At 43.8% G+C, this 23295-nt stretch overlaps 1 protein-coding gene across 7 annotated transcripts in view; it reads right to left on the bottom strand.

The window, feature by feature from the left end:
* Positions 1-23295, bottom strand: part of LOC310986784 (transcription factor SOX-6-like) — a 121145-nt gene that overhangs the window by 23633 nt on the left and 74217 nt on the right. For 4 of the 7 annotated variants that reach the window (XM_083972848.1, XM_083972846.1, XM_083972852.1 and 1 more), the window contains 5 exons: positions 19895-19963; positions 19683-19739; positions 11231-11351; positions 9285-9367; positions 1403-1552 (listed from right to left, as the gene is read on the bottom strand). In XM_083972848.1, the coding sequence (XP_083828974.1) occupies positions 1403-1552; positions 9285-9367; positions 11231-11351; positions 19683-19739; positions 19895-19963 (480 nt within the window). The remainder of the gene's footprint in view (positions 1-1402; positions 1553-9284; positions 9368-11230; positions 11352-19682; positions 19740-19894; positions 19964-23295) is intronic. The other 3 variants (XM_083972849.1, XM_083972850.1, XM_083972851.1) reach the window with 3 other exon arrangements.

Below are 23295 nucleotides of genomic sequence, written 5' to 3'. Positions count from 1 at the left end.
GCATTGCCAGGAAGTAAACTGACTCAGGCTCTTGTGTTGGCGACAGTCTCTTAATGAACATGGGGCTAATTTGGAGCTGAGCTTCAGCCGAGGGAGGTGCTGCATGGGAAGGGGGGGGGGGGGGGGCTGGGAGCGGCCCCCGTGGAGGGAAGGAGGCTCGGCTGTGGGTGGCACGCCAAAGTGGGGGGTGGGGGGGGGCTGAGCAAGTGCAAGGGTTAGCGAGCGGAGGGTGCGGGGGAGGTTTGGAGGAGATTGGAGGGCAAAGCACTACTGTTGGAGTGTGGTGAGCTCTGACGCCGGTCTATTGTGACGCCGGTTGCAGCTGTGCCCCACACACACACACACACACACACACGGTTTCCATTACTGCCTTGCTGTCTAGCAGAGCTGAGGTGTGTTGCTCTCTCCAGCGAATGGGTCTGGGGTCCTGCCAAACAGCAGCCCGCGCCAGTGTCAGTGTGTGTGTATCAGTGTGTAACTTAAAGGGATAGTTCAACATTTTGGCAAATTGGCCCCTATTGGTCCCTATAGTCATAGCAGTAGGTTCATTACCTTTAATTGTCGGTGCAAGCTATTTTTAGAACGGCGGAGCAGAGCCGCGAGCTGCTCAGAGCTACGCTACGGAGGCTAATGGGATTTCTTGGTTTCCCTCATCAAACTTTAGAGATAAATTCATGCAAAATCACTGACATGCTCCCTTCAGGGGCAGTTTTTTATCAAGCAGTCTCTGCATTTACCTCTAAAACAACTCTGTCTGGTAACGTTCCGTTATAATCTCATAGCGTGGTGAATGTGCAGGTCACAACTTGTCCACCAGAGCGTTTTGGAGTTGTTGGATTGTGTATTTGATGAGTTTGATGAGGGAAACCAAGAAATCCCATTAGCCCCCGTAGCGTAGCTCTGAGCAGCTCACGGCTCTGCTCCTCCGCTCTAAATATAGCTTGCACCGACAAATAAAGGTAACAAACCTACTGCTATGACTATAGGGATTATGGCAATGGGCCAATTTGCCAAAATGTTGGACTATCCCTTTAAATAAGCTGTTTCTAACTGACAGCGGGCAGAGAGCCACGTGTTTCAGAAGCTGACACTGATCATCGTCATTGTCCTGCTGTGTTTTCTCACTCTTTCCTCTTATTACCTTCTCTTATTTCAGACACCAGAGACACTTTTTCCTCCGATAAGTCTCTCATACATTAATTGCTGGTTGTTTGTTTCTTCAGTGTGGTCAGATCAGATTTTCCCCTTGTTCTGTTGTCTTTGCCCACAGCTTATTAGAACATCACCCCATCACAAATGTGTCCTCCCGGCTTCTCCCTGTCCTGACTCACTGCGACCACCGCTGGGATTCCAAATGAAGCGTTTTACAAAATCATCATCTGCAGCAACGTAGAGTACTCACCTTAATCTGAGCAACGGGACTGCATGCTCGCTTCTCGCTCTTCAGGGCGGAGGGGGAGAGTGGATCAGAGGAGTTAGGAGCCTGCGGGAGAGGAGCCATCTTGGCTCCTGGTGAGATCTGCATGCTTGCCAGCTGGGCTGCATACAGCTGCTGCAGAAAAGGAAGAAACCAGCAAAACCGACAGGCTATTAACATTGCTCGCCAGCAGCTAGTCAGTGGCTTTCCTCTTTCATTCTCTCTCCTCTCTTCTTCTATGGGTGTGTGTGTCTAAGCCAAACACACGCAGGACTCATGTGGAAACAGATGTGCGTGTATGTGCGTGCGTGCGTGCGCACACACACCCACACACGCACACACACCTAGATCTGAATTTAACAGGAGTGTCCCACACAAATGTACGATTTGTTTGAGTGTTTTTCAGAGATGCATTCCAGCAAAACATTTTCAGTTTAAATTATCTACAATCCTCTTCTGACAGTTATTCCTTCAGCAGATGCTGGAAGCAGCTTGTGCATCGATTTGCATCTAGAAATAAATCCTGATAATACCTAAAGAAACTTTGTTTGAATCCTCCTTAAGTTTAATTCTGACTATTGACAAAATGGGACATTTAATACTCAGGCCTGCACAAATGTGAGAGTTTACAGTAAGCAAAGAAATAAGCTTCTCAGACAATGTCTGGCTCAGTGCTGCTAACAGTAAAAATCTGGTTTCCTTTTCTCTCCAATCAACAATGTGAACCACAATGGGAAAAAGCCACATGGGCCTTCTCTTGTTATCTTGGCAACATGATCTTTTTCTTAAATTTTGCCTTTTACAGCCGTGCTGTGATTTTACATGGTCGAATAAAATAAAAATGAAATTTGGCTCAAAAACTCTTGAGACTCATCTTGTCACATGTGGTTATTCCGTGCATTAACAGTTCAGAAAACTGACTTTAATCCAAAATTAGGACAACAGGGTGTTTAAGTAGGTGTCGTCACATTGCAATTACATCTAGGACCCTTGAAAACATTATAGAAATAATACAAAACTTAGAATAAAAAAAACTTGGAAAGTACAGGCCGTCTGCCTTCAAGGTTGAGACGAGAACATTGAATTTGTAGTGAAAAAAAAAAAAAACTGTACCGATTTTCCATCCAAGGTACTTAACAAAAATCAAAGAGTCAAATACTCAGCCCTCGGCCCAGGGTCTTCTAAATCAAAGCTAACTGGCCAGACAAACCGCTGCCTGAAACCACTGTCAACCCCTGTCTAAATGCATTGGAGTGTGAGTGCTGGAGTTTCAAAGAGCCTGTCCTCAGGAAAACCACCCAGACGTGGCTGGCCTACACTTAAGACCCTCCTCTTTTTCTTTTCTGCTTTCCTACTTTCCTCTCATTTTTCATTACTCTCACCTCATCATACGCTCCCTCCTCCTTCTATGTTTCTGTCTTTCTTTTGTCCTCCTCTCATTTGATCTCCCTCCGACGCTTCCCTTTTTCTTCGACCTTCAGTTTTTTGTTCCAAAATCATTCTTCACATCTTTTACACCCATCTCCATTTCCACCTCTGGTCCTGTCTCTCGCCCTCTGTTTTAACGCTCTGCCCTCTTCATCCTAATAGGCCCCCAGTGTTGTGAGATCTGATTTCCCTTTAGTCAAAACTGCAAAGACTCCTGGGACTCGGCGATCCAAAAGCAAAGAGAGTGCAGCAGAGAAAGAGAAGAGAAAGGGAGAGGATAGAGAAGCGTTTCGCTGCAGACACACAAGAGCACCGTCGCCTCACCGCCGAAGCGCCCGGGCTCAGCGGTCGGGGCCAGAGAAATTGGCTTGGCCCTCTTTCCACTTCTCTCGGAGCGATATTAAATACAAACAGAAGGGGCCTCGCCGTTGAAACAAAGCCCTGATGTCACGCCGCTTATTTTCCTTGGAAGGCACCGGGAGTGCTCGGGCCAACCCCTGGCGATATGAGATCCCTGTAAGAATGTGCCTTGAATGGCTGGTGGTGAGGCCTCTCGCGTCAATCACGCTGACCGCAGAGTTACTTCTGGTGATGCCTGATATTCTTACGGCTCTGAGGGGAGAGGGGAGCGGGGAGCGAGGGGGCAGACACACGAGTCTTTGGGGTAAAACACACAGTTAAGCTCTCGCACCCTGTGCCTGCACAAAAAACACACACATGGGTTTTTTTTTTTTTTGTGCATACACACCCACTGCTATTGTGCTGTTAGGAGCAATTCCGAATGGAACTGTTGAACAGACAAAAGCCTGAAATTAAGAGCTTCTCCCTGTTTTTTTTTTTTCTCTCAGTGTTTCTTAAAGACACCGTGAGATTGATTGGTGACTAGGGAGGCCGATGTGCAGCGTAAACAACCCTAACAAGAGCTCCGGCCATTCAGTCAAACCTCAGGGGAAGACAATGCCGCAATTTCCTAAATTACAAATTGACAAAGAGGGCCTTGAACTGCCACTAGGCTGTCTGCTATCTGACTGGCCTTTGGATGTTAATGCTAATGGATGCTCAAATCCAAATGATAAGTCTGTTATTTCTGATCCTCCTGATCAGCCGGCAGTTTCTCTTTTTCCTTTTTTTTTTTTTTTTTCAGACAGCCTTGGCCTACTTTGGCGAAGTGCTTAAGAAAGCACAAAGAAGGCGATGTCGTTGTGGTCTATGTTGTGGACAGCACCGTCTGGACCGGCCTGCCAACAGCCCTCCTCTGTGCTCTGACCGGCCGGTCGGTCCCATTAGGGGCTGACAGGAGAATCCCTTTAACTGCTCTCTGTTAGTGTCAAGCCGCTATCGATCTCAGGAGTGCACAAAACAAATGAGGTTTTGTCTTTTCCAGCAGGTTTGCAGGAGGAGGAGGCGGAGGAGGAGGAGGAGGAGGAGGAGGAGGGTGAAATAGGTCGACTGCCACTGAGCTGGCCCACACAGAGGATGGAGGGTGAGTGCTGCACTGGGAGGGTTAGTCCATGGAAAAGACTCACAGAGAGGTAGGCTGCATAAAGACAACCATTATCTAATTTCCACTTCTCTGCCATGAAGCAAATGCTTGGTTAAAAAAAAAAAAAAAAAAAAAAAGAGAACACAACCTGATCGCCCTCCAGAAGAAAACCATTCAGTCTAACTACTGTATGTTGGAAAGTTTGTTCCTCACCTTTGTCTCCAAGCCTCAGACAAGGAGAGAGCAACAGGCTGAAAACAGAGACAGACAAGCAAGGGATGTCTTATGATTTCAACAAGAATGTCTGCTAAGCAACTGTATTTCCCTCGCATTAGCCGGGCACAAAGGGGGCCTTTCTTCAGCAGGAATCCACTGTTTGTGAAGGGGTCTACTCCGAGGCTCTGGAAACAATTGGCCTGATCAAGTTCCCACGCCGATAGCACGACATTTGTTCTATCAAAAACTGTTGGGTCAGTTGAGTCATGCACAATGAGGCAGCTTCTGCCAAATATCTCCGCTTGATTTGATTTTGTTTTCTCCAGCAGATTAAGGCGTAAAACTGAAGAAATGATTGATTCTTGCGGTAAAAGTGGAAGTATTCTATGCAGGTTCATTTTATGTCTCTTGCTAGAGAATGTGCTCTTTCTGCACTGCTGTTTCTGCCTTGCCCACCGCTGCCAGCCAGAGTCTGACTGAGTCCTGCAGGGCTCAATGTTAAAAAAAATCTGGAGCAGTCTGGCTACAACATCTGTCCATCCAGATCTTGCATTAAAAAGGGGGTCTGATAGCAGCTGGCGTGTACTCCACTATAACATGCTGCAGAGTCGATGGCTAATGTAGAACTAACACGGTGTAATTGTGTATTTACACTGCTTTTTTATACTGTACACTAATGCATAGGCCATTGTGAAGTGAAGCATAACTGTGACTAATAAGTAAAAAACACGACAAGATCTGAGTGTGTGCAGTGCACTGGACGGCCGTGCTGAGACATTACACAGTGGAGCTGACTCACACAAATGCACACTAATTTGCTAAACAAGCAGCAAAGACAAACACACTCTATTGATTATGAATGATGGTTAATATCTCATTAAAGGTACATTGTGTAGGAATTACTTCCATCTAGCGTTGTGGTTGTATATCGCAAGCAACTCAATCCTATTTTTTTTCATGCTGCATTCACGTGAAATTGGGCAGACGGCAGCCGCTGCACGTAATGGCATAAACAAGCCTCGAGGCAAAACAATACACGTGACAATATGTTGTCATGGCGATGTCGTATTGTTTACCTGACCCACGTTTTACCGGCTTTCTCTGGACTTCTGTGACTAAAATGACACCTGGTTTGTTACCGACGGCCGTCTGCCCGACTGCAGGTGAATGCAGCATCAGTGTAACGCTCCATTCCTCCTCACTGCGTTACCGCGGTGACTTTTCACAGACGCCACCTCGACCTGAGCCGACAGCTCCGGTGTCTCCGCTGAGTTTCCGTGGTTTCCTACCGTCACGCTGCCACTGAACGTAAAAACATGGAGACACCACATGGCAGCAGCACCGAGCTTACCCGCTCCATGGAGATATGAATGATATGAACGGCTCATTCAGAGCTGAAAGGAACACTTCACTTTGTTGATGGGGGGGATTACTGATTAATGAAAAACATACTTTTGAACGAAATAATCGGTTTTCAAGTTACACAATGTCCCTTTAATGCATAAATTTATCTCATCCTATAATATGCACCCCATATTGTCTTCTCTGTGTACTTGTCTAATACTATCTTTACACCAGGTAACAACCAGCATGAAGATTAACGAGCCAAGGCCGGAGTTTCCATACAAGATAAAGAAATGACAGGTGAGAGGAAATTCTGTTAGTGAGGCTTTGGGTGAAAAACATCCACTCACACTCATTGTGAGGAAAGAAAACAAAACAAAACAGTTTTTCAATGGTGTCGTTGTCCCTCACCTCCCAAAGGCAGAGCCCATAGAGACAGCAGAGCCCGAGAGGAGAGAGCGAGAGAGCCACTGTGGCACTACAGTGTAACCGCAGAGGCTACATGCAGGCCAGAGGGCTGAAGATAGTGCAGTATGTGCAGTAGAGAGAGAAATGTCTCTGTTCTACTCATCACATTTGTTCTGCTTGTTATGTCGGAGTCTTGTCAGTACAGGGTTTCCTGTATAGCATTTAGAAGAAATCAATATGAACCAGCAGGAGCGCTACATCCCACTGCTCGGAAAAGAATGAATGACTTTTGCTTGGGCAAACACAGAGTAACTAAACTGAGACAATGTGCATCAGGATCACATGTTCACTCATTTGGTAATTAATCAATCCAACATAGGAGAGAAGTGAAGGCAACTGGCTCAGTTGTGAACTCATTATACCTGAGGGAAACCCTGTAGCTTTCTCTGACTCACATCACAGCTCGCACACACTGCAAGGACACGCTATGAGGAGAGGAGTAACTCATGCAGGGTGAGGAGTCAAGGTGATCACACAGAGTATTTATTTCTCAGCTGTGCACCATGAAGGTGTTTTTTTAATTGGGCCCAGTGTAATTCTCTATAGCAGGGAGTGCTGCAGGTTCACATCTGAGATGAAGACACAGAAGTCGAAAAGTAAAAGTCCTAACTGGCATCATGATTGCTTTTGGCGTAGATATTAGTGTCAAAACAATGTCCAAACGTGCTGGAAGCCGCCGCCGCCGCCTCCGTCTCGCAAAAATTCCTCAGATAATCGCCCTATTTTTTTTTTTCCTCTCACATAAACACTTCTACCGGCATTCTCTTTCTTTTCCCAGCCGCAATGAGAAGCTTCCTCATTCATTCAGGTTCCTCTCTGCCCCCCCCCACCCCACGTCTCAGGCTGTGTTTAAATGTGAATGAGTTTGCATCTCCGACATTATTCATCCTCTTACCTCTCACTCACCGCGGAGCTCTTTTGATTATTTCAAAGAGAAGAGTGGAGATAGGCTGCGCTCACACTCCGATCCCCCTCAGCGCAGCATGGCGCTTTGCTAAGTCAATAGCGACTAATGAGGGCCTTGATAAGTAAAAACCACAATGCAAATTGAATAAACTGAGATAAGGATTCTTGTAACATCCAGAAGCCATGCTATGGTAACGACTGGCATGATGAAGCAACATTGTTTGCTGGTGAAAAAGCTTTTGAGGGCTTTTGTTCTGATAGTAGGTACAGCAGGAGGGGTGACGGGGCTCATGCTGTGAAGTCCCAAAACCACCTCAAGTGACTTAAGATTTTCTTTTCTTTCTCTTTTCTCTTTTCTTTTCCTTTGCAAATACATTCTCTGATAACGATAATGGAAAACTGCCATTCTCAAACCACAGGTGTCAAACAGCAATAAAATATTTGATGAATTGCCCGGGCCAGGTGTTGTGCTGGTGGGGCGGAATTCCTCTGTGATTCATCATAACAGCTTTTGTTTAACACAGCTGACAGGCAGCAGATAGGCAGGCTAGCACGTTAGCGTCAGCCTACAGAGCTTCATCCTTTAACCAACGTGTCATGCTGTTTTATTGAGAGAAGTTAACTCCATTAATATTCATTAAAGGAACAAGCCTGTGATCTGAGCCGATTAGTGCACGCTGGGCCTCCTCCAGCTTCCATTTGCACTCCCCATTCATTTAGCTTTTATGGCTGTTCTGGTGTATTTATGAACACATATTGCAGCGAGAGTGAGGAAATAACCAATGCTAGCAGGCAACTTTCATTTTTTCCACTCATCTAGTGTTATCATTGTGGCTGAGAGGCTGCGCTTTCCACAGATCTCCTGTCAGTCACACGGCACGTCGCTCCTGTCTTTGAGCTTCTGTTGTTGAAATTAGACCTCCTGGCTTATTTAACTGTGCAGTCATGACGGCTGCTGCTGCTGCTGCTTATGAAAAATACCTAGTTTTTCCTTTTTATCACAACACTGAGGTTTTTCCCAGGTAAAACTCAGACATGTTGAATCATAACAGCCTTGGCCTACAGATCACAGGCAAAATATAAAAGGTTTCATGCGCTAGGTATACATTAAATTACTATTGTGTTCTCTGAGTTGGCAATGGATAGTTCGTATTAGAAAGTCTTTTATCTTGTAAAAAAATATATATTGCAGTTTATATTCCACTTGAACGTAGGGCAAGGTTAGTGAATAGGGGTTTCATTTAGCCAATGTTTCTAATCTTGAATGTTTTCTATTAATTTTCCTTCCTTATTCTTTACTTCTGTACGGCTGTCTTAGGCTGTGGCCCGCTGGTTACACCCTGAGGATTAGAGCCATAGTACCTCCTTAGTGTAGGCTACAAACCCTCACCCTTATAACCGTCTTTGTTCCTGCTGCTGTTCTGAAACTGTGTCTCTGCTGCAGTTGTTTATTTGGTTGTGAAAGCCTCACTTAAGTTATCATCTGAGATCCTGAAGAGGTACTTTGCTTTTACTTTGCTGGCCTTTGCTCTGACTGTTAAATTAGATGAGCTTTTGTTTTTTCCAACGCGAACACTATGACAACATAACATTTCCTTTCCTTTTGGTTTAACTAAACCACTTTTGGTTTAGGTAGACGTCTTTGATAACAAAGGCAGTTTGTGGTTCAAGTCATGACTAACTGAAACCGAAAACCTAAAAAAGCCACTTATTTCCAGAGTTTTCATGAGTCCAGGTGAAACTCCAGGATTTCTCACACGTGCCAACCAACCTCCACACCCTCACCGCACTGATAAACTTTCTTGTTTTCAACATGCAATCTTTTTTTTGGGGACAGGAGGAGTAGGCATGACTCACTCTTCATGTGCAATTTCACTGAAAGGGTCCGTTCACCCCCCAGTTCATCCAAACCAAAGCTTTCAGCGTGACTCTAGCCGTGCAGAAAGCTGCAGTTTGGTTAAGATGCAGTGCTGATTTGCTTGTTTTGGTGAACATCCAGGAGACCAGGTGTTTCAGTCTTACCTGTAGTTGTAATGGGCTGAGTCCAGATGCCGCTGCAGCTGCCATTGTCGATGGAATGAACTGCATGGGGTAATTCTCACCTGCTAAACAAAGAAAACAACACATATTGTAAAGAGAGGTGGCAGCAGATTACTGCACAAGAACTAACCTGCATCTGTTTTTGGTTGGTTTTTTTTCACCGTTGGCCTCTGTCTGTCTCACTGCGTCTCCCTCTTTGTCTCCTCGATTGTTCCGCTCATGTTTTTATTCATGTCAAATGAGACATAAAGGGTCATGAGCATTTTTATTCGAAGGTTAATAATGCTCATTGTCGGTACACTTGGGTACTTGAGACCAGAGCAAGCATAGTTCACATCCAGAGCTCCCTCATTGGGATGCACTCATAAATTCATATGAGTCCGGAGCATAACCCCTGCTGTTTGTTCCTAAAAGGCTTTCCATGTCTGCGCCTTTGTTGAAAAACAGGCCGAAGCCAAAGAAGAGTGTATATAATAATGGCTTTTTAATCCTCTGCTTCATTTCTGCCTTTCTTTGCGCTCTCTTGGGAGTGTGTGCTCATGCAGCAGGAATAAACATGGATTATTCTGTACGAAACACAGAGGGTCAGTGCAGTGCAGCGCTACGCGAGCACCTGGAGGAATGCATGGAAGAAAGGAATGTGTGAAGGACAGGAAGAGTGCAAGAAAGCAGGTGGTGCGAGGGATCGTGCAGGAAGATGACTGTGCACTTGAAGTGTACAACATGTGTGTGTAGGTGTGTCTGCATCTGCTTTGTTGTGCCTTGCTGAAACATGCAGCACTCACACCTCCCTTTAAAGGGATAGTTCAACGTTTTGGCAAATTGGCCCATTGCCATAATCCCTATAGTCATAGCAGTAGGTTCGTTACCTTTATTTGTCGGTGCAAGCTATTTTTAGAACGGAGGAGCAGAGCCGTGAGCTGCTCAGAGCTACGCTATGGGATTTCTTGGTTTCCCTCATCAAACTCATCAAATACACAATCCAAAAACTCTGAAACGCTTGTGACCTGCTCATTCACCACGCTATGAGATAATAACGGAACATTACGAGACGGAGTCGTTTTAGAGGTAAATTCATGTAAAACCGCTGATGCACGTTGCCTTCAGGGGCAGTTTTTCAGCAAGCAGTTTCTGCATTTACCTCGAGAACAACTCTGTCTCGTAATGTTCCGTTATTATCTCATAGCGTGGTGAATGTGCAGGTCACAACTTGTCCACCAGAGTGTTTTGGAGTTATTGGATTGTGTATTTGATGAGTTTGATGAGAGAAACCAAGAAATCCCATTAGCCTCCGTAGCGTAGCTCTGAGCAGCTCGCGGCTCTGCTCCGCCGTTCTAAAAATAGCTTGCACAGACAAATAAAGGAAACAAACCTACTGCTATGACTATAGCGATTATGGCAATGGACCAATTTGCCAAAATGTTGAACTATCCCTTTAAGTGATGTGTGTGTGTTTTGGGGAATTGGGGAAACAAAATGTGATTTGTCTGTGTGTATATAACAGTTGTGTGTTATCCACTGGTGAGTTGCTGAGCGCTAGGAGAGCATGCATGCAAAAGTGTGCGCATGTGTGAGAGAAAGTGTGAAATTCCATGTTGCAGATGTGTTGTGCAACTGACATGTTTTCAGCACACCGTAAAAGAGACATTCCAGTCCGCGCTGTGTCCAATGTATTGTTCCTGACGTGAATGAGCAGGGCTTGTAAATCTCTCCGCTCATTTCCAGAACATTCCTCACCTGACACACCTCATTAACATAGACTGGGATCCCAGTGTTTGTGTGCATGTGTGTGTGTCTTAGAAGGAGGGAGAGAGAGAGACGAGAGAGAAAGAGAGACCTGTTTCTTTTGTGTTTGACAAGAGTCATAGAGCTTTTTGTCTGAGCGGGGTGAATGTTTATCCAGAAAACATACACCTCAGCACCACTACCTGGCTTGTAGGACATGCTCGGCGGGAAGAGGAAGCCTTGCTGTGCAGCAGCTGCAGCAGCCAAGGACCGCTGGTCATGAGGAAACACTGGGATCATCAGAGGAGGCATGTGACCCTGGACCTGAGGAGAGAGAGAGAGGGAGAGAGAGGTCAGATATAACATACGGTAGATCCAAATATCTGGACAAACACACAACTTACACACAGGGCCGTTGCTAGGAATTCTGGGCCCCCTGAAAAAATACTAAAGTGGGCCCCTGCCCCCTGACTTTTCCACTTTTTTTTCTTAGACTACATATGTGTATTATCATTTTTTTTATTTAGCCTATACTTTGTTTTGATGCTAATGCAGCATTACCATGAGTAGCCTATTAGTCAGCGTCTTATGCAGAATAATTCAGTCATACAAAGATTAGACTACTGGGGTTTTCTGTGGGCCCTACTGGGCGCTGGGCCCCTAGAATTATCATCACCTTTCTCCCCTATACAACAGCCCTGCTTACATACACAGATGTACACAAATTCTGCATGGCCTACACACATTCACAGGCGCGCACACTCACACCGCCACCGAGAGAGATGGAGGGGGAAAAGAAAAAAGAAAAGTAGAAGAACAGTGAAAAAAAGGAGCAAGGGGATAGAAAAAACAAATGACAGGGGGAAAAAAACATAAAGAGGGGAAAAACATTAGAAAAATGAAGAAAAGAAAGACTGCAAGAGAGGAGGACAGAAACAAGAATTAAGGGATGCAGGTATACACATGCACTACAGCAGCAGATGACTGTAAGAATGAAATGATCAGCAGGCGTCAAGAGACACAGTTAAAGAGCAGAGACCAAACAACAAATAAAGACGTTTCATTCTTGAGAGACAAGTTTAAAAATGAGAAGTAAACTGCCTTTAACACAACAGAGGAGCTAACAGCTGCCTTTCATGTCGGCTTGAAAGACTCATAAAAACGGTTGGTTGGAAGAGAACATATCAAAGATGAGCCTGCGGGAATCTATTACTGTAAGGCTGGACTGCCTCGCTCTCTTCACTTCCATCTTTCCCTTCATCTCATCTGCTTTACTGTCTTCCCTGTTGCAGAATTGTTTGTTTCTTTTCCTCCTCATGTTTCGTCTGATGCTCTGCCCCTCTTTTTTCAACTTATTTCTTCTGTCTCTTTACTTGTTTTGTTACTGTCTGAAAGTTGGGCAGATGTCCGACTTTCAAGGATTGTAAAGGTTTTGAAAATGAAATGAGTTGAAGAGAGGACGCATTCTCAGCGGAAGGAACTGGACTCAAATTGGTTTTATATTTCCCTTTATTTGTCTTTATTTGTTTGTTATTTTCTCCTTTTTTTCCTTTCGTTCCCTCACCTCCTTCTTAGTTTTTTATCTCTCTTTTTGTTCTTCCTTGTTGTCTAAATCTTGACAATGCCCTGCTCACCCCTCGTTTTATCCATTTTTTTCATGACCTCTTCTTTCGTCTTCTCTGCTTTCGTCTTTTCTTTCATCTGTTACTCTCTAAGACGAACGCTTGTTGACACCTCCCTCCTTCCCTTTCCATTTCCTCCGTCCATTCAATGCTGCCTGCCTCCATTCATCTCCTTTACTACCAATTCATTAACCACACGGCCTCCCTCCCTCTGTCTCCTGGGACAGTTCATCATTAGTGCCCAAATTTACGCCATCAGCATGTTGTGTGCGCTCTGCATTTGTACGGCCTGGTTATGTTGCTGAATTAGTTGAATAAGACGAACGTCCTCTGGGATGTTTATGGTGTGTGTGTGTGTGCGTGCGTGCATGCGCAGGATCCAAGCATTTGTGTTAGGGAGGTTCAAAGAGCATTAATACACAGAGAGAGCTGGGCTTTCCCAGTGTGCGTTTGCTGACAGGCTGTATATTAATTAGTCGATCAATAAAAAGGTTCAACAGAAATCACTTTAAATTGAAACTCTTTTGGACTGTGGACTGTTGCTCAGACAAAACAATAAAGTTTAACTTTTATCTTGAACTCTGGGAACCTGTGGTGTTTTTTGTTCATCTGAAGTGCTCAGAAATGCAGCAGCACAATGAACAAAATAAATATAAGAAAAGGGTCAAGTACTTGTATGTAAACAAGTGGTCCGTCAGCACGAGGCAAAACAATACAAGTTAATACATTTTCGTGAATAGATAACAGGAGAAGTTACACAATATCCCTTTAAGGAAAAAGTCAAATTGTCCCCCAAACTACACGCAATTAAGGAAAGTACAAATACAAGCTTTTACTGTGCATCCCTGCAGCAAATACATCACATTACTACAAACTTATAATACTTTCTATGAACGAGTGTGTGTGTGTGTGTGTGTGTGTGTGTGTGTGTGGGGGGGGGGGTATATTAAACTGCAGTATATTTTTGCTAAACTGAAAAAAAAACAAAGAATGTCTTTGTCTTTCTGAGGTCTTGTCCTGTACATGAATAGATTCTTGGTTGGTCTTCTCTTCGTCAGGGGGCTGTGTTCAAAGGTCAAGGTTAAAATTAGGTTATGTGTGTGTCTGTGTGTGTGTGTTGTCACTCATGTCTCCGCCACATCTGTATTATCCATAGTTGTGTGGAGCTACACATGTTAAGCACATGACCAGCTCTTCAGTCAACATTGGTTATTGCATACTCCTAAAAAGCCTGATAGTGCGCAAGGCCCTTATCTCACACACAGACACAGACACAGACACACACACACACACACACACACACACACACACACACACACACACACACACACACACACACACACACACACACACACACACACACACACACACACACACACACACACACACACTTTTGGGGAATTCCCATACACACAAAGTGTCCTGACGTCTTGTGACACACAAAAAAGAGAATGAAGACAGAAGAAAAACAAGTCTGTGTCCAAATGGCTAAAAAAAAAAAAAAAAAAAGAAGAGAGAAGTGGTGGAGGTGGTGGTGGGGTGGTGGGGGGTGGAGGGGGGGTTACAGAGAGGGACAAAATGCTCCCATTCATTGTATACCTCTGGGAACACTGGGACTGACTGGGGCTGCTTCACTAGCGCAAACACACAAAGATCTCCTTTTACCGAAGGAGGGTGTGTGTGTGTGTGTGTGTGTGTGTGTGTGGGGTGGGGGGGTGGCGGGGGGGCAGCAGGCTGGATGAATGGACTGGGGAAGGTGGCCCCCGCTCCGCTCAGCCCCTAAGAAAACACAAGGCCCCCTTCCTCTAAATTGCCCACCAGACACATGGACATACACACCTAGGCACAGACACACTCTCAGTATTAATGGTGGTCTTGTGTACCAGAATTTGGGGTTAGAGGGGAACAAGTACGTGTGTGCTGTATCTGTATGTCGATGTGTTTGAGAGGAGAGGGGGAGAAGAAGAAGAAGAAGACGTGTGGTTGTGCAGATGGCAGCTATGTAAACATGTGGATGTGAATGAGTGCTCGCCTTTATATTGTCCATTATTCCACCGGAGCCAACAACCTGCAAGTTCATACCAGTAAACTGAGTCGGCCTCAGGTATCTGTTATTCTGTTGATCTGTCCTATGAGTCCAGCATGAAATGGAAAAATCAAGTCCCAATTAAAGCTGCAAGCAGCGATGAGCGGACCATCGTGTTGCCCCGGGGGGGCGGCTCGCAGGACGCTACAAAGCAGCTGCACATCGTAGCAACCGCCGCACTCCGTGTTCAGGCATTAACGTGGTCAGCAGGGACAAAATGTACTGCTTTTTCTATGTCATACTTTTAGAAATTAAAATATATAATATAAAAAATATATATACATTCACAACATGACGTGATAAGACATAACTCTCAAAGACGGCAGATGCTAATCGATCATACAAATGACTAGAAGGCAGAAATGCTGCAGAAAATTCTAAACATTACTCCAACTCTCTCCCCATTTTTAAAATGATTTCAGCAAATAAAGACAGTAAAACCCCAGGGTGTATTTTGTCTTAATGTAAAGCACCACATTTTTTTAGCTTACACAGAAAAAAAGGCACATCTCTAGCTCAAACAATCTTAAAGATATTGATCTGTACAGGTCGTTTATGCTCCGGTGGATCTTAAGCGGTTAGCGTTGGGGTTTTATTTTTCTAGAGGGCGCCGTGGAGCTATTTTACCAATAGCCAGATAGATTTCTTCTGGTCAGTTCTCTTGTCACACATATGGGGCAGTTAGACCATGACAGCATGACTTGTCATTATTGTCTTGTCAACTGACAATGACTAAAACTTTGGACCAACTCACACAAAACAACAAAGGTCTTAGGACGGGGCTGATGAAAAATAGCACATTCAAACTCAAAGTGGCCAAGTTCCTGTTTAACTGTGGCTAATTTAGAAGTCTGGACTTTGCTGATGCAAATATGCATATGCTGATATGTAATCAGTCACTTGGATTCATGACACCAATGATATTATGTTGTTGTTATTAGCAGTCTTTCATAATGTAAAGTAAACAGCACAGGTATAATATTATATTATATTATTCCTATCCTGACACCAGAAGGAATGTTTTTTCTAATCCACCTGTTTCTCCTGTTTCTCTGCCAATGATCCCTGCAATCACAACTGCAGTAATGTAAATGTTACTTGCACCAGAGACTGGTCAATATACCTTCAAATAATTACAGTGTTCAGCACATGAGCACAGTTAAGCCACTCAGTAATTTGAATTGAAGCAAAAACACAATTCCACCATGCCTACACAATTTTCAATAGGCTAACACACAGGGTAATGCAGTGGAGGGAGGGCCGTTGTAAAGTCAAGAGGTAGCCATTCTCCATAGTTGGTGAGTCCATTTGACATTATGTGCTTTCCATGGCTTTCCGACTCATTGTGTTTGAAGCTGGATTTGCTGACGTAGGAGCTGCCTGTCTATCTAATGGACATGTGTGCTCCATTAGTTCCTATGTGTTAGTGTGTGTGTGTGTGTCTGGATTACTGTGTTTGTGTCTGTTTGTCTTAAAGGGATAGTTAAACATTTTGGCAAATTGGTCCATTGCCATAATCCCTATAGTCATAGCAGTAGGTTTGTTACCTTTATTTGTCGGTGCAAGCTATTTTTAGAATGGCAGAGCAGAGCCGTGAGCTGCTCAGAGCTATGCTATGGAGGCTAATGGGATTTCTTGGTTTCCCTCATCAAACTCATCAAATACACAATCCAACAACTCCAAAACACTCTGATGGACAAGTTGTGACCTGCACATTCACCACGCTATGAGATTATAACGGAACTTACGAGACAGAGTTGTTTTCAAGGTAAGACTGCTTGCTAAAAAACTGTCCCTGAAGGCAACGCTCATCAGTTGTTTTGCATGTATTTACCTCTAAAACGACTCTGTCTCGTTCGTTCCGTTATTATCTCATAGCGTGGTGAATATGCAGGTCACAACTCTGTCCACCAGAGCATTTTGGAGTTGTTAGATTGTGTATTTGATGAGTTTATGAGGGAAACCAACAAATCCCACTAGCCTCCGTAGCGTAGCTCTGAGCAGCCTGCTTCTCCGCTCCGCCGTTCTAAAAAATAGCTTGCACCAACAAATAAAGGTAACAAACCTACTGCTATGACTATAGCGATTATGGCAATAGGCCAATTTGCCAAAATGTTGAACTATCCCTTTAACACAGGTTTGCTGAACCCCAACAATTGGAAGCTCTGGGCACTTGGTCTCAAAATGTTCAAAAAGTCTGACTGAGTCATTAGCACATGGGCCCATCTCCTCTAACCAGTCAGTCAAAACAAAGAAAAGCAGTCAGCTGATGGCCTTTCAACAGGGGAGGGGGCAGCGCCCTGTAATTACGGAACAGGCCGGTGAAGACATCATCCACAGAGGAAAATAATACGACAGGATTTAACAGAGAAATAAAAACAAAAAAGCAAACAACACTCAGGGGACAGGAGCTCGGAGAAAAAAAAGAGGAAGGCAGGCGAAGGAGGAGACAGAGGAGTTATAAATGAAGAACAGAGGGAGGCAGAAGGAGGAGGAGGAGTGCGGCTTTGCAGTCATTAATTAGCCTGTTAGCTAGGGCCCGGGCGGTGCGGTTGGGGCCTGTGCCTTTGTGGGCCTGAAGGAAATGGGCCACATATGAGAGCCATTATAGGAACTGACTTAACAATGACACATGCCTGTCAGCCACCAGGCTGGGCCGTGCCGCTCTGCCTACGGCACACAGAGGACTCACCACCGCCGTGTGTGCGTGTGTGTTTTCATGTATGTGTGTGTGCGTCAGGGACATATAACAGTCCCCATGTGCATTTATGCATTAATGTAAACTGTTTCTATTTTTAATCAATATCAACTGCCTATAATATTGTTTACGTGGGAGCTTCCATGCATGTATGCACATTTTATGGATGAACATCTGTTGTTTCTTCACATGTTTTTGTGTGCACATGTATGTCTGTGTGTGTATGTGTGTGTGTGTGTGTGTGTAACCATATCTATCAAAGTGGGGCCTTCGGAAACGTTTCTTTAACCCGTGGACGTTCCCCGCTGGCTCTCCACACCATTTAAAACCACATGACAGGAAACCTGGGTCACTTTGACCTCTGCTCCCCCAACAACAACAACACTGCAGAAATTGAAATAATGGGTTAAAAAATAGTTTTCATTGTCTCCATTTTCTAAATCAGAGGCAGGATCATATCCGTTTCACTGCTGTTCTACAAAGCTCTCTAATTCATGATAATTAGCCATAAAATAAATGCTATTTAACCACTGAAACTTTGTTTGCTGTGATGATGCAACAGACAGCATGCGTGCACTATAGCATTAAACATCAGGGAGTTGCAGTTATTCCACTTTTCTAGTTACTTATTTTTCCATCTGGACAACATTTAGTGTTCCAAATTAAGATGTGAACAATAACTGGCACTTCTAAAATGTGGTTTCACCACACTGAGGCCTATTCTTTTCAGCTGAAACAGTAGCATTTGGTCAGCTCCTCAGAGTATTGGCCTGAGCAGAGCTCAGGTCTGGATTTGATAAGTGGAAACAGACCGGTGCAGCGCTGCATGCGTGTTTAAGGCCAACACACATCCGACACAGCGTAAACAGCCCATACCCCAGTGACTAAGCCCTGGAGCTTAGCCATAATAATTCTAAACCTCTGTACAGTAGATAGACCATATGCTCCTTAAGCTGTGTTTGTTCCCCAAGAAATGCTATTGTTTCAAAAAGAACTTAAATAACAAGCTTGCACACACCCAGCTGTGATTCATGTAATATTCAGCAACTATTCAATTCAAACTAATTGTTTTGGTCTCTTTTCTGTGTTCATCTCTGCATCTTAACTAAACAGCAGTAGTTAAGCAGTTCGGGTAATTTTAAATCAAATCCAACATCAGATGCTTGCGAGGCTCTACATGATAATATGCTGCTCTGAACAGCTATTTTCTACAAATCCCTTCATCCTCAAAACCAAACATGACACAGTATCCGAGCCTCACAGCAAGGAAGAGGATCCGAGTAAGAGTTGGGTTTTATGGTCTTACTCTCCCCTGGGGCTCAGAGGCCTAATGAAGTCCAATCCAAGCTTTATTAAGATCTGAGGGTGGGGCCTCGCAATAAAGAAAAAAAAGAAGAAGAAGAAAAGGAGGAGGGAGTGGGTTTTCAAGCTCTTGTTAAACTACATTGCACCTCTGAAGAAAAGGGGATCAATGGGGGATGAGAGCGAAGCGGTCCCAGTGGCACATGGATTCAGATTGTGTCAGAGGTTGATTTAATTCAACAACAAAAAAAACTGATGAAATACAAGCTGGCTAACTTCCCACATGGGTATCAGATACAGTGTGCAAATTAACCAGCTTGGGCTCACAGCTGGTGGTAATTTCTTAGTGAGCGTGTGTGTGCAGAGCGGTGCATCAGGTGGAGCAGATGTAGGAAGGAGGGAAATAAAAAAAAAAAAAAAAATAAGAGAAACAGCAAGGCATATTTTCATTTTTTTTTTTCTCCGGCACGTGTCTGTCTTCATGAATAACATATTGTTATTTTTATTTCACTGTAATGGAGTGAATGATAAAGAAAACATTGCAAAGCTGAGTGGAACAACGTGTATGTGAAGGGGAAATAAAGTATCTGAAGGAGACAGAGAGACAAGTGCGTACGGAGCTCGGGTGAAGAGAGGAAACACACGTTCATAAACAGACAACTGCTGAAAGAGGAGGAAGCCCAGAGGAGGCTGCTGGGATATCGACCACTGGCTGATCAATGCAAAAGTAAATGATTCAGCCATAACCAGGGCAATTACAGGGGTGTTAGGTGTGTTTGTGAGTGTGTAGACCCACATGCTTCCATACTGTATGAATGTGAGGCTGCTGCTTTCTAACTGTTCAACGGAGGCGAAACAGAAAGGAAAAGGTCATAATCTCTTGTGTTACAGTTATTTTCCAATCACACATGGCTCAATAAGAATAGAGCAGGAGGAGAAATGGATACCTGGGTCATCCTGGTGGACCACAAAGATGAGTGGATGGTGGAGAGGAGGAAACAGCTCTAAAGTGTGAGGAATGCACAAAATAAGGGTGTGTATTCATGGTTGTGTGTGTGAATCATGGAGATTCACCATTACTGTGGGGGCCTCAGGTCCAGAGGGAAATAGAGAGAGGTGTGTTTGTGTGTATTTGGGGTGAGTGTGTCTGCCTACTAACCTGGATCTGTTGTTGGAGAATGTTTATCTTTTGCTGCTGCTGCAGGAGCTGCTGCTGTTGTCTCGCGATCTGTACACAAACAAACACACATACAGATTAAAATGACAGTTAAGACAATGTGCATTATATGTCTGTAGACTTGTTGATAATTCTGACATGATGAAAAAAATGAGTGTGGTTCATAGTGTTGAAATCTTACAAACTGCTGTAGAGCTGCAACAATTAATTGATTAATTGAACAATAATCGATTATTAAATTAATTGTTAACTTTTTTTTAAAGAATAAAAGTCCAAATTTTCTGATTTCAGCTTCTTAAATGTGAATATTTCTGGTTTCTTTGTTCCTTTATGACAATAAACTGAGTCTCTCTTTGGTTTGTGGACAAAACAAGACATTTGAGGACATCACCTTGTGGTTTGAGAAACACTGATTGACATTTTTCAACATTTTCTAACATTTTATTGACCAAACTACGACAGAGTATCAGGGCCACATTGAGAAAAAAAAAATAAAGTCATAAATTAACGAGAATAAAGTCACACATTTCCTAAGAGAAAAAAATCATAACATTACGAGAATAAACTCGCAAATTTACGAGAATAAAGTCGTACATTTCCTACAAGAAAAAAGTCATAACATTACGAGAATAAAGTCGTAAACGTACGACTTTATTCTCGAAGTTTGTGAATTTTCTATTTGTCAATGTGGCCCTAATACTCCGTCGTACCAAACAACTAACTGATTAATCATTTAAATAATCGATAATGAAAATAGTTAGTTGGTTGCAGTCCTAAACTGCTTCAGCTTCTGCTACCTTACTATTGAAATGAGAATTATGGGAAATCTGCACATAAAATCCCATTCAAATCTTCCTTCCAGAGTTGATGTTTCAACACTAACTCTTATTCAGGTATGCTCCACATGAAGACATCCAGTTAGTTTTGGAGCCCTGACACTGTGCTGACCAGTTGTGCCTCTTTCATTGTTCTTGATCAACCTTCCTGTTCAGTGGTGATGGTGATGGTGTCAAGCAGCATCTTATTGTTCCAAGAAACCAAAGTCTGGATTCAAACCAATCTGCTTTTCATTAACTGCGTAACCTTTGGTGAACATTGGTAGAAAAGAAAAAAAAAAGTTTGGCAATGAATGAGAGAGCATAAAAGACCAGAACAAAACACTTCAAGGCCACTAACGAGAGAAAACCTGGAGAAAACAGTTTGGTGGCGGCGCTGCGTTGATTCAGACCTACAGTACAGAAAACCCAGAGCAACCAGAGCATGAGCTACAGTGTTAGAAATTATTAATGAGGTCATTTCTTTAAAGGTATAATGTGTAGGAATTCCCCCCATCTAGCGGTGCGGTTGCATATGGGAACGTATTCTTGATGTTGCATTCACGTGAAATCGGGCAGACGTCAGACAGACAACAGACGCTGCAACAGGATAAACAAGCGTCTATGTAAACAAGTGGTCAGCCAGCACGAGGCAAAACAATACAGGCGTGACAATATGTTGTCATGGTGATGTTGTATTGTTTACCTGACCCACGTTTTAGTAAAAGTAAAATGACTGCACCTGAATGCAACATCAGTGCCTCCGTCCTTCCTCACACTACACAGTGGTGACAGTTTTAACAGGCGCTACCTGGAAAACTTTCTCCCCGAGCCGACAGCTCCGGTGAGTTTCCGTGGTTACCTACGGTCACGCTGCCACTCAACGTAAAAAATGGCGATTCAACATGGCAGCCTTGGTTCGGTGCCTCGCCGACTTATGTATTACGATTACTCATTCTAAGGTACGAGAAAGCTTTCATTTGTATGTGGGTGTGATTCGACTTCAGTGAAATACGTATTTATGAAAGCAATATTTGATTTTTGCTAATAAAAAGCCAAATAAGTTACACACTGGGGCTTTAAATGCAGAGAGGTGTTAGATTGTTACCTGTCCTAACCCTCACCCCTCAGCCCCGTGTGACGGATGCCACAGCTACTTTGTGCAATCAGCAGAACGGAAAGTTCCTGCGCCATTCTCTTAACCAACAGTGAATCTGTGAGATTGACATGTTTACTAGGCCAACCAACAACATCCAGCACGTCTCTGATAGCCCCCCCCCCCCCTCCCCCCGCCGGCGCACACACCCACCAACGATCATTAGCACGGGAGGCAATCACAGCTATCTCTTCCTCTGTTGTTGACAACAAACATCTGAAGTCAAAACGCTGAAGGGTTGACGGACAGCTGGGACCAGCCAGTCATAAGAAGGTAAAATCCTTAAAGGGGCAGTACGTCAACTACTTGATCCTGCACGCCCACCACCAAGCTAGCAAAGTAAGGCAGCTGTGCCTCTTCTTCTTTTTTTTTTTCATGAGGAGTCGTTTAGTATATTTATTCTGAAATGTAATTACAGGCTGCTGAATGGGAGGCGGCGCCCCATTTGCACACATGTCATATTTCATTAAAGGCAGATTTCTCAGGGTTTGTCTGTAGGGCATTATCCTATCAAGTCTCAACAGCCAAATGACTGGCTGATATTGGAATCTGTCTTTCTTTTCACTCTCTCCATCTTACCCACTCCTTTGTGAAGCTGTGAAAGGTGGAATGTGTTGTGATGGGAGGTGTGGACTTGTCCAAACAGAGCCTGTCGTATGCCGACCTACAGTAACGTGTCGGCAAAGAGCGAAAACAAAGAAGAGCTCACCTAAACACCTCTTTGCTTAGGCTCTCCCACTCTTTCTCTGTCACATGCAATTTAGTTTTACCTCTGCCTGACACCTCGAGACAAGCATCAGCAGCAGGAACTTCTGCTACTACTTTTGAAGCCACACACATACACATACACATGCGTTAAAGAAAGTGTTGTTTTTACTTAACAACTCGGGTCGTATTGTTTTGTATTATTATGACCGTCATAAGTTTCTGTTACGGTGAGATTTCATAATTAAACTTCACCAGCAACACAATAAAGGACAAAGTCTAACAAAACAAAGCACGTCAGTGGTGATGATTGGGTCATGTGACTAATCTAAAGGAAATCGCAGGGATTTCTTATGAATCGAAACAGGTTTGATGTTTTCTTCTTTGTCTTTAACACAGAGTGCATCGACCAAATGAACCTCATCAGACAAGGACACACTGCTTTGTGTAACTGATTACAATATAAGTGGTGATTAACATGGGATGTGAAGAGGACTTTCTCAAGCAACAATAGATTATATCTATCTGTAGGGCTATTGAGGGTGACAATTTAATTAAATTTATTTATTACTGTTATTATTTTACGTGGGAATGTATGTTTGTGTGCGTGTTTATCTTTTTTTTTGTATGTATGTGTATGTAGCGAGGTTTGCCTGCATTTCATTGTGCAACTTGTGCAGTATGTGTCAATCTGTTTTGTATGTTCT

This window comes from Trachurus trachurus, assembly GCF_905171665.1.
Source record: "Trachurus trachurus genome assembly, chromosome: 6".
Lineage (NCBI taxonomy): Eukaryota > Metazoa > Chordata > Actinopteri > Carangiformes > Carangidae > Trachurus > Trachurus trachurus.
The sequence above is the reverse complement of the archived record's forward strand: the minus strand, read 5'-3'. Positions and strand labels throughout refer to the sequence as shown.